Below are 12,436 nucleotides of genomic sequence, written 5' to 3' on the forward strand. Positions count from 1 at the left end.
ATTTATATTATAACTTTTAATATTTCATAGAAAATTCCAACAATTATATAAAGCAAGAAAATAGTGCGGCAATACTACTTATTTTCGGTACATTTTTTTGAAATAATAACGATGAGTCTATAAATTAAGTTAGAGTTACTTAGGTACTAGTACTAATCGTACTCTGCTCCTATGGTAATACTGATGTCTCCGGGAAGCACGTTTGTTTTGTGGTACCAGCGGTTCGTGTCTACTACCACTGCAAAAACACGACAAATTAATACTGAAGCGTAACTAAAAATTCATGCAATAATAAAATACTAAAATTTCGACTTTAGACAGTTCCATGGAAAACAATTACAATGATAATTAAAATATTAAAACTTATCGATAAGTGAATAGTGTTCGTTCATCTACAATCTTTAATAAACATATCGGGTTCAAACTCGGGCTTCTTACCCATGCGTAAATTGTGATTACAATTCATTTCTTGCTCGTCTGTGAAGAAAAATCTAGCCTGTATCCACCGGCCAGCATAAGATTGAAAAAACTTCGTAATCGAAAGAATGTAACATATACAGGCTTTTACTGCGTGATTTTACAGCAAACGCCTTGATGAGACGTATCAGTGCTCACATATCTCGCCCGAGTGCACGGTGAAGGCGAGCGGCACGCACGCGTACAGACACTCGGGCGGCGGCGCGAGCTGCCAGCGCTTGCGGCCGCGCACCTGCGCCTGCCACGACACGTGCCGCACTGAGTCCACCTGTCAGTGGAGCGGGACGCAAGTTGCAACTCGATTGTATTCATATGATTATTCATACATAATAAACGTTTAACGTGTTCCTATTAATATTATTATAGATTACACACAATATCCATATAAATTTACTGTAATTTGATTCGATCTGTATTGGCTTTTACCTAAAGTAAATTACAATTTATTTTATTATGATATTCTTACATGCATATGAGCTCCTTGCCCTGGACCTCCCATAAAAATCCAATCTACCATATCGCTCTCAGCCGTCCTGGGCAAGAAGTATGGTCTGTTGTAATACTTTCGTAACGTTTTGGTCTCTTCCTCATAGCACGTACTCCAGCCCACGTACCACGGGTCACCAGAGAGATTAGCTCGCATCTCATCCATGCTGAATACCTCGCTTAATGAGTTCAAACCAGATTTGTAAGCGAAGTAGAAGCAATCGTTGATTTTTCTACCCATTTTTGTATTTCGGTAGAAATCAGCGAAAAAATTGAAATTGAATTTCTGTAAAAGTACGTACCTAATCAATTAGTATAATAGAAATGGTGCCGATAATTTACCATTAAATCGAACAACTAATATATTATTTATTATCGTTATAGTTAAATCAATGGCTGTAGCAGATTAATAAAATAAACGTAACACCCTTATGGAAAAAGGTAATAGTTTAATCCGCCGATTGAAGTGGGTTTCACTTTAGTGATTGGCGGATAACATTTTTGATCGTTGTTCAAGAATTGTTATAAAATCGAAAAGGTATATATAATTTAATTTCAAAGCAATGGGTTTGAAAAAAATATCATAATCTGGTTTATTAAGAGTTATAATTATAAATTTAAAAAAATTGCCCTGCAACTTCATTTTTTATATTTATACGTTACCTCTAGCGCTTCCCAATCTTTCGTAGCATCTGTGACAATAACAGGCTTTGTGTTGTACGCGTACAAGTCTTCGAATTCCTCGGCGCTTATGTTTGCGAGTCGCGTGACGTCATTAACGTTTATGCACATCGAACAATCCTCTGGTGACCGGAACAAAGACTTGGATTGCTCGGGTAATTTGACAAAGCACCCCTGGACAAAAATACGAGCGTAAATATACTTAGCAGATAAATAATTCCAAATTGTTGAGTACTGTAATTAAAAACCTACTGTTATTAATGCTCCTGAGTATATCCACCAATACCCTATAATGGATACTACAATTAACGCCAACGTAAAGTACTTTTTTAAGCCAACACATAAAGTAAGACATTTAATTTTACTGTTACTACCCGGAATATTTAAATTCGAAATAAAATAATTATTAAGGTTTATTGCGTCGATTTTATTTAATATTTTATTTAGTTTCAATTCTGCTATTTTAACTTTTTTCTCACAATTTTTTTCTCGATCAGCAGTCATGTTATCAAATGTAAGAGCTAAGGGTGAATGAAAGGGGTTTAATCCTTCCACTGATATTTATAGAAGGATGGCCACAGAGTTACTTATTTTATAGAGCTGGAAATAGATATGTACATTTTTGATATTAACTTTAATCAAGTAGGCTTTTACAAGCACTTCTGAATCATCACAAACTATATTAAGTAAAGCTATCACCGGTTCGGAATGTAGATTCTACCCAGAAGAACCGGCAAGAAACTCAGTAGCTACATTACATACAATTACATATGTATATAATATATTCTGTCTGTAAGTCAACAAGCATTAAGTAGCTCCACGCTTTTTTATCATCTATATTATCATGTACTTATTGAATAATATGTTTTTATATTAATGTTTTTGTTAGAAATGATTTAAATCTATGAATCCTTTTAATTACCGACCTATTTCATGTTAACCAGCCATTAAAATCAAAGCTATATTTACCTATTTTATGTGTCTATTTACATACGATAACAATTTGAACCATGCATTGTAGACTGAAAACGTAAATAATATTGTACCAAATATTATTTTGTTAAAATTATATCTATTCTATTTTATGTATAACGGCCGATGGTCCGGCCATTGCTCGTATAATATACGCGAACGCGAATGTTAGACAGTAAAATGTATATGTGCTATATTTCGCTATATGATAAATGATAATATAGAATTTAAAAAATTAAAAAAATCAGCTATCCATATCTTAGAACAGACAGTATTAATATTATTTAAAAGCCAAACCATTGAACCGAAATAAATGAACTATGGAGGAAGCTTCCATGGTAGGTTATATATGCTACTTCTTAATGCCAACATCTAATATGTACAATATATTCTTATTTATATCGAAAATTAAGAATATTAATATTTCTAGTTGAATATTCTTTATATCTTTTCCAGCTGTCTCCAGTAATATTAAATAAAATAAACTAAAACATTACAATTTGAAGACACCAAAAGTAACCTAAAGTAAGTCATTTCTGTTTATTAGCAGAAAGAATTAAAGTAAAAACTTAAAATCTCTTTTGACGATATTTTTGGTAAAGTCTTTTGTTACTCTATTAGGTCTATGCGGTCTTTACGAAGTTTGAAACGCGTGTTAAACAGCGATGTGAGTGCAATAGGTATGAAATTGAAATTCATTATCAGGCCGCGACACCACAACTGCGTCCCCATTCAGCACATTTAACGCATTGACGCTCCAGATCTGGTATATGTTTTTCGTGGTCATATAAGTCATAATAGTTTTTACTAAAGATCGTTTTTTAATAGTATTCAATCAAAAGCTAGATCAATATTTCTTTCTGAATAGTTTATTTAATGACTTGTGGTATCTCCAAACAATAAATTTACCAAATGTTTATGTGTATACTTAATTATATTGGTTAGAAAAGACCCGGATTAAATATTATTTTTGACTGTATTTTAAAAATATATGATAAATTGTACAACAATAAAAACTTTAGCGGCTAGATATTACCTTAATTGAACCATGTAATTAATATATTGTAGTAATATGTATATATATTGTAGTCATATTGACACTCACGACAAGGCTGATCCACCAGTTTAAAGTCGCTCAGCGTGCTATGGAAAGGGCTCGGCGTTTCTCTGAGGGATCGCATCAGAAATGAGGTGATCCGTCAGAGAACCAAAGTCATCGACATAGCCCACCGGATTAGTAAGCTGAGTGGCAGTGGGCTGGCCATATTTGTCATAGAACCGATAACCGTTGGGGAAAACGTGTTCTAGAGTGGAGACCGCGTCTCGGCAAACGTAGTGTAGGACGTCCTCAGGCACGGTGGAGTGACGATTTGCGCAAGACGGCTGGCAGAAGCTGGATGCGAGTTGCCGAAGAAAGACCACAGTGGCGTGCATTTGGAGAGGCCTATGTCCAGCAGTGGACAAATATGGGCTGATGATGATGATGATGATGATATGATACGCAAACGAAGTATAGTAATGCAAATATTATGAATAGTAGGTATTTAAAAAAAACGATAAGAAATAAAAATATATAGGTACTTTTTTTCTATAATTTATTTAATTACAGATAATGACTGTGGAAAATATTTCCACAACAAACACTACGATGGAATAATTGCGGTAGGTAGGTTCTAAAAATATTTTTTTCTATAAAAGGTTTTATTTATTAGTTTGATTATTTGACGGGAAATATTTCGTTATAAACCCGTTTCTATTTCCCCGTTGTTAAACTTTTTTTGCTAAAAATACTTACTCAGCATGCAAATAATTATCGTCTTTATTCTCGTTTTTATTCGTATTCGGTATTGCTATCATTATTCGTATGTTAACTGTGAAGAATTTTTTAGCATTATCAAAGACTATGTTTTTTTTTTGTATTGTGTATAATAACCTATTATTTGCGATTAAAAAAGAATTGCAATTTTTGTTTTATTTTACTTCCAATAAAATCTAGAATTCAGGTGTCAGTGAAGTATATTCTAATTTGATTTTGAATATTGCAAAATTGTGCTGTGTCCAAGCTAGTAACTACTTCTGGACTAGTTTATATTGGGTCATTGTGTACTAGAAAATTGAAAATATCTGCCGAAACCCGGAACTGACGGGTTGTAGGTATGCCTCAATCAAAGTCGAATTAAGGCCAAATTGGAATATTAAAAACAAAATACTTTCAAATTCCGACGAGTAAACATGTTTAAATTGTTTTTTTTTTTGGTTCGTAAGGAGTAATGAGCCATCTGATGGTGAGTGGTCCCAATAGCCCATTAACGTTGTTGACGTAAAAAATTTTAGCCATTCCTTGTATCACCAATACGCTACCAACCTTGGGAACTAAGTAATGTTATGTTATGTTCCTTGTGTTGGTAATTACATTGGCTAATTGTTCTTCAAACCAGAACACAACAACACTAATTATTGCTGTTTGGCGGTAGGATATATGATGATTGGGTGGTACATACCCAGGCTGGCTTGCACAAAGCTTACTTACAAGTATCTTGTATTCAACTAAACATCGTTTTTGTTAAAAAATAAAAGTATAATCAAATTAAATATTTAAGGAGTTAAATGATTTTAATTTGGTCTGCATTAAATTGTTCTGTAGTTTTCATAATAATTTTATACGACCATCGATGTCAAAAATAAGTCTGCTCTCTGAGTAAGTCAAACAAAATACTTCATTTCGTAGATATGTATAGTGCGAGAGCAAGCGTATATGTAGCTCTCCCATGCTCATCCGATAAATCTGAGAGTTAGTTATTGGCAGAAAACCCTATGTAGTAATATTTAACCTCCTTGTTTTTATATCATTTTATAACTTATGTCATATGTCACTCTTAAGAACTATGTACTTTTATTATGTAGAATAAAACCGTCTATACGAGGTGTTATCTTATTACAATTTATTCTACATAATATTTTAATGTGTTTACAAGATGGATAAATACTTGAGACCTGATCGCTTAGATATTGATCCCTCCAATAGTTCTGCAGCGAAACATTGGGAACATTGGAAAAGGACATTCGAGAGTTTTCTATCGGCTTCTGATTTTTCTCACATGTCAGAAAGAGTACTGACTTCTTATAAAAAACTTGATTTACTTATAAATCATGTATCTTCTAATATATATACATACATCAGTGAATGTTCCACGTATGAAACAGCAATAGCTATATTGGATAAAATATTTATAAAACCCAAAAATATAATTTTTGCAAGACATGCTCTAGCAACAAGAAAACAACAAATTGAAGAGTCGATAGACAATTATTTACAGGCATTAAAACAATTAGCAAAAGACTGTGATTTTAAAAATGTTGATGCAGAAACAAATAGAAACGATAACATACGCGATGCATTTATTTCTGGAATACAATCTAATAAAATAAGACAACGTCTCCTTGAAAATTTAGACTTATCACTCGATGACGCTTACAATCAAGCCTTGTCTCTAGAGGGAGCAGAAATTAGTTCTCAGCAGTATAATATCAGCGTTAATGCTATTGAAAATAATAAATCTAGAGATAATAGTATGTTTGTACGACCACAATCATCTGAATATGATAGTAGAAAAAGTTCTTCAGAAGCAACTAATTATAAACGGAAATGCTTTTTTTGTGGTGACCGTATTCATATTCGCAAAAATTGCCCTGCACTAGATGTAACTTGCCAAATGTGTGGTAAGAAAGGCCACTTTGCTAACGTTTGTCGCAGTAAAATATGTAATAATGCGGCAACAATTAAACAATTCGAATCATCTGCATGCATAGTAGCTGCTTCTCCAAGCTCGTTAAAAAAAGCAACGTTGCCTGCCTACATAAAGGGAATTCGAGCACACGCGTTAATTGATACTGGAAGCTCAGTGAGCTTTATTAATGATAATTTTTTTAAGCTTTGCGGATTAAAGAAATTGCCTAGTAATCAAACTATTTCTATGGCATCGACTAATTTCACATCACTAGTTGATGGAAAAACTATTGTATCAGCAAAAATAGGAAATCACGATTACGATGACTTAAATTTATTGATTGTAAAAAACCTTTGTGCTGATTTAATTATAGGTCACGATATACTGGAAAAACATTCATTTTTAGAATTTTCTTTTGGAGGGCCTAAAGAGCCGATAATAGTTTGTAATGTAGCAGAAGCGTCAATTCCTGCCGTTCCTTTATTTGCAAATATATCTGCCGACTGTAAGCCGATAGCAATAAAGTCTCGCCGATTTAGTCAAGATGACAAACAATTTATTATTCAAGAAATTAGAAAGCTTTTAGCTGAGGGTATAATTGAAGAGAGTTCTTCGCCCTGGCGAGCTCAGGTCTTAATAACGAAAAATGAAAATCATAAAAAACGTCTTGTTATAGATTATTCACAAACAATAAATAAATATACGCAATTAGATGCATATCCGCTTCCTAATATAGAAGAAATGATTTCTCAAGTATCGAAATATTTTTTCTTTAGCACAATAGATTTACAGAATGCCTATCACCAAATACCGATACTTGCTAAAGAAAAACAATATACAGCTTTCGAAGCAGATGGAAATCTGTATCAATTTCGACGTATTCCCTTTGGAGTTACTAATGGCGTTTCCAGCTTTCAAAGAATCATTGACTGGGTGTTAAAAGAAGAAAAACTCAAAGATACATTTGCCTACTTAGATGACATTACTGTTTGTGGTAAGACATTAACCGAACATAATGAAAATTTAGAAAATTTTTTAGCTGCAGCTAGAAAGTATTGTCTCACTATTAACAAGGATAAAAGCAAATTCTCTCAAACAACGATAAATATTTTAGGATATAATATTAAAGATCAAGTTATAAGACCCGATGCTGATCGCCTTCGACCTCTAACGTCTTTACCACCACCAAACGATTTACCATCCCAACGTCGGATCGTTGGAATGTTTGCCCATTACAGTCGATGGATACCTAATTTCTCTGAAAGAATTCATGCTATATCTCATAATAAAATATTTCCATTTTCTGAAGAATTAGTACAAAGATTTCAATCATTAAAATCAGACATAATTAAATCAGCTGTGTATGCAATTGATTATAGTCTTCCACTTACTGTCGAGACCGATGCCTCTGACCATTCTATTGCTGCTGTTTTATCCCAAGATGGTCGACCTGTCGCATTCTTTTCTAAAACATTAAATCTAACAGAACAAAATCATTCAGCCATTGAGAAAGAAGCTTATGCCATAGTAGAAGCTTTAAAAAAATGGAAACATTATCTTATTGGTAAACCTTTTCGACTAATAACCGATCAAAGATCCGTATCATTTATGTTTAATAACAAATTGACAAATAAAATTAAAAACGAAAAAATACAGAGATGGCGTTTAGAACTGGCACCATTTAAGTACGATATAATTTACAGGCCAGGTAAGCAAAATGATATTGCAGATGCATTATCACGTATTTGTTCCTCAGCTCAAGTACAACACACAAAATTGATTTCATTACATGAAGCTTTATGTCATCCTGGAGTTACAAGAATGGCTCATTGGATTAAAACAAAGAATCTACCATACACTATAGAAGAAATAAGAAACATGATAAAATCTTGTCGTGTTTGTTCAGAAATAAAGCCTAATTACGTACGGAATCCTATTCCTAGACTTAACTTAATTAAAGCAACAGCTCCATTTGAAAGATTAAGTCTAGACTTCAAAGGACCAATTCCAAGCAATACGAAGAACAAATATATATTAACAATAATTGACGAATTTTCGCGTTTCCCATTTGCATTTCCATGTGCCGATATCACTTCAAAAACTGTTATTAAATATCTAAACGAAATATTTCTTACATTCGGTATGCCATCTTTCATACATTCTGATCGTGGTACAGCATTCATGTCTTCTGATTTAAAAGAATTTCTTTATAATCGTGGCATTGCAACCAGTCGAACTACACCATACAACCCGCGAGGTAATGGTCAAGTAGAACGCCTTAATGCTACTTTATGGAAAGCTGTACAATTAGCAATACGTTCGAAAAACATGTCTATTGAGAATTGGGAACTCGCCCTGCCTCAAGCATTACATTCTATCCGCTCTCTTCTCTGTACTGCTACAAATTGCACGCCACACGAAAGAATGTTCACACACACAAGAAAATCAGCAAACGGTGTATCAGTACCTAGTTGGTTGATAAATTCGGAGCATGCACTTATGCGAAAATGCAATCGCACTAATAAATATCAACCACTAGTTGAAGAGGTGGAATTAATACATGTTAATCCAGATTATTCCCACATACGTTTATCGGATGGTAGAGAAACTACCGTTTCAAATCGTAATTTAGCACCTTTAGGCCAAAGTCAAAGAGAATTTGATGTTTTAAGTGAAAATGAGGTACCGATTGATGAAGAACAAAATTCACCAAGGGAAGATAATACATCAGATTCTAATTATGAATCCACCGAAGAGCTGCCACCTGAAGGAAATCGATCCAATTCTATGGAAGAGGAAGCAACTTTGCGTAGATCAAATAGAGAGCACAGACTTCCTACACGACTGCAAGACTATGTTTTAAATTAAAGTGTGGGTGAATGTAGTAATATTTAACCTCCTTGTTTTTATATCATTTTATAACTTATGTCATATGTCACTCTTAAGAACTATGTACTTTTATTATGTAGAATAAAACCGTCTATACGAGGTGTTATCTTATTACACCCTAAGAATTAATTTACGATTCTATTTCACTTTTAATTAGTTAAAGGTAATTTATATTGTATTTGTTTTTATAGGTTGTTATGTATGCGTTTTCTGTCTACAAAAACATTGATAATATCTAATTTAATTATAATAATTTATTGGTTAATTATATTTTAAGGTTTTGTATACTATATATTGAGGAAATATTGTTAAGTAAATTTATTTCGATCCAAAAAGCAAGCAATCATTATTTCATTTACTCAAGAACAATTACAAGTACTTTAGCTAGTGACACCGGTTGATGTATTTTATTCCATTAATTGGTTTTTGATTGAAAATGGTCTGTAGTAAGTTATTTAACATACATTTTTATCAATATTCTTAGTATACCTTAAACTTGTTCAAGTAGAATGGAATGATTAAATAATGTATTTGGTAAGAAGCTTGATTGTCTTTGGTATATCTATATTATTCAATTCAATTCTTAGTTTAATGGCTTTTAGTTGTGCCGACAGGGTACAGATTATTTCGCCAATGTCACGTAGGATGGAGAAGACTCGAAAGAGATTGATCGGTACGGATCAGTTGAGGAAACAAACTCAATTAAATTTTGAAGACTAGCATAGAAGTAGCAATTTCCTTGTTAATCCTTAACCTAGAACAACACAAACATTAAGGGTTAATAATAAGGTAAATTAAAAATAATTGTTAGTACTCTAAACTATATATACTAAAATTTAACACTCAATTGGACTATTCACAACTTAATTTTATTACATTCTATATTATGATTTATAGTAGAGTAATGAAAATGTCAGCATGACATTAATAGTTTTGTAATGTCAATTTTATTGTCATTAATTTTTAAACTTCATCGAAACAAAGTTCAAACACACGCGTACAAATAGTATAAAATGTAATTATTGTTAGAATAAATATTTATTGTTAAAATATAATTTAAAAAAAAATTAAGACATGGCGGCCATTCTCGGAGGAGGACTCGGTGGTTTATCAACAGGTTATTATTTGCTTAAAAATAATATAACAAATAATAGTAATTTAAAATTATTTCTCGTCGAGGCAACTGACTATTGTGGGGGATGGATAAAGTCAATCAAAACAAGGGACTATATATTCGAACAAGGCCCAAGAACGATTAGGCCTAGAGGAATAACTGGTCTCAACACATTAAATATGCTACAGGATTTGGGCCTCAGCGAGCATATTTCCTATATAAAGCCCGACCATCCTGCAGCAAGAAATAGAATGATATATGTTAACAATACTCTTTACTCGTTACCTTCTAGTTTAAAAGGTGTGTTTCAAAAAAATGAACCATTTTCAAAGCCTCTTATTTACGCAGCACTTAATGACTTAAAACAGCCTCAAAAAGAGTTAAAAGATGATTCTATTTATAATTTTGTTGAAAGGAGATTTGGTAAAGAGGTTGCAGATTATGCAATCTCGCCAATGATTTGCGGTATTTGTGCGGGAGACGCTAAGGAAATATCTGTTAAATTTCTCATGAAAACATTATTTGAATATGAACAAAGTTACGGTGGAGTTGTAAAAGGTGTCATGAAATCTATGTTTAAACCAAAAAATGAGGAGACGTTAGAATTAGGCGAATTAGCTAAAAGAGCACAAGAAGAGAAGTGGAATATTTACACAATTAAAGGGGGTCTCGATACCTTTCCTTTGGTCATGAAACAGTACCTGAAAGATAATGATGTTGATATACACTTAAATACCAAAGTCGAAGAAATAGAATTTATAGATTCTAGTATGGTTCAACTTAAAAAAAGTAATGGAGAAACAATTTCTGCGAGTCATGTGTATTCGTCTGTGCCATCACATATTTTAGCTAAGTTAATCTCAAAACAACATCCACAACTATCACAACTCTTGAGCGAGACACCATTTGTGACAGTTGGTATTGTAAATTTATATTTTGCAACAGAAAAACCTTTGATTGAACCTGCTTTCGGTTTTCTTGTGCCTCCAATTGAAAATTCACCAATCTTGGGGGTAGTTTTTGATTCATGTTGCATCCCTGATCAAAATGGTACTGTCTTAACCGTTATGTTGGGTGGTAGATGGTTTAATGAGAAATTTGGCTCTGATGTAACAAAAGATAGATTGTTAGAAATAGCTGTGAAAGAAATCAAATCAATTCTAAAAATAGAGGATAAAGTCACAGCTTACAATGTAGGTATTTTAGATAAATGTATACCTCAATATATAATTGGACATTATGACAGAGTAGATAGAATTAGAGACTACATACAGAATAAAAATTTGCCGATATCTTTAGTTGGGAGTAGTTATGACGGAGTTGGTATTAATGATGTTATTTATTCAGCTAAAACACAAGTTGAAAAAGATGTTACTAAATAATTTGTTAGTTATGTGTTATGGGTTAATTGTAACATTTACGGGTTGAAGTAATACTTTGAATTTTCTTAATAGGTCTTCCAGAGATTAAATTTATTATATAATACATGATGTGATAATAATACACTATTTATGTTTTTTTTTTTGTGAATAAATTGGTTTTTGTATTCAGCATTTAATTTATATGATCGATGTGTCAGTAGTTGTGTAACTTATAAATGACTTGATTGGTTTGAAGATGCACTAGAATTCAATAAGCATCACCTGCAATGTAGTGAAATTATTATTGTATTTTATTATATTTCCAAAGACAAAGAAGCCCAAGGATAAAATCATTTACCAAAATGATTTTTTTTCTCTCTTAAGGTATTTAATTTGTTTTTCCAGTAATTACTGGTGCACATGATGCATCATAAAAGAATAAATTGAAACAAGTTTAGCGTAATAAATATTTAATTAAGCATATTGCGATTCTGTTTACATTTACAAATAAAGCTGCAATTAATATAAACTGCTATAGAGGTGTTATAACATATGATTATATATAAAGGAATATTTATATACTTTTCATCTTTACTTATATAATGTATTTATTATAAAAGTGAAATATTACATCATTACACACAGCTGGTAAAGCATGATATTTTCGCATATCAGGAGAAGAGTATGACCTTTGTGTTATAATCTTATCTATATTTTAAAACTTATAA

General features: G+C 32.4%; 2 protein-coding genes across 2 annotated transcripts; one reads left to right on the forward strand and one right to left on the reverse strand.

Annotated features, from left to right (window-relative positions):
* Positions 1 to 91: 91 nt before the first annotated feature.
* On the reverse strand, positions 92 to 2,229 carry LOC113395716 (uncharacterized). The gene is made up of 5 exons (XM_026633391.2): positions 1,897 to 2,229; positions 1,627 to 1,818; positions 944 to 1,249; positions 616 to 745; positions 92 to 238 (listed from the first exon to the last, which is right to left on the reverse strand). The coding sequence occupies exons 1-5, from the start codon at positions 2,146 to 2,148 to the stop codon at positions 153 to 155; spliced, it is 966 nt and encodes a 321-aa protein (XP_026489176.2). The 5' UTR covers positions 2,149 to 2,229; the 3' UTR covers positions 92 to 152.
* Positions 2,230 to 10,167: 7,938 nt separating this feature from the next.
* On the forward strand, positions 10,168 to 11,893 carry LOC113395723 (protoporphyrinogen oxidase). Its single transcript, XM_026633397.2, has one exon. It carries the CDS (start codon positions 10,308 to 10,310, stop codon positions 11,727 to 11,729), a length of 1,422 nt encoding a protein of 473 aa, XP_026489182.2. The 5' UTR covers positions 10,168 to 10,307; the 3' UTR covers positions 11,730 to 11,893.
* The last annotated feature ends 543 nt before the right edge of the window (positions 11,894 to 12,436 follow it).

The sequence above is a fragment of the Vanessa tameamea genome, chromosome 7 (genome assembly GCF_037043105.1).
Source record: "Vanessa tameamea isolate UH-Manoa-2023 chromosome 7, ilVanTame1 primary haplotype, whole genome shotgun sequence".
NCBI lineage: Eukaryota > Metazoa > Arthropoda > Insecta > Lepidoptera > Nymphalidae > Vanessa > Vanessa tameamea.

Bases quoted from the DNA above. Each gene is read 5' to 3' on its own strand.
- LOC113395716 (XM_026633391.2), bottom strand. From the start codon at position 2,148: ATGACTGCTGATCGAGAAAAAAATTGTGAGAAAAAAGTTAAAATAGCA. The intron at 1,819-1,896 runs GTAGGTTTTTAA...ATTTTTGTCCAG, and splicing joins ACTCAGGAGCATTAATAACA to GGGTGCTTTGTCAAATTACC. The intron at 239-615 runs GTGAGCACTGAT...GTGTTTTTGCAG, and splicing joins CGTGCACTCGGGCGAGATAT to TGGTAGTAGACACGAACCGC.
- LOC113395723 (XM_026633397.2), top strand. From the start codon at position 10,308: ATGGCGGCCATTCTCGGAGGAGGACTCGGTGGTTTATCAACAGGTTAT.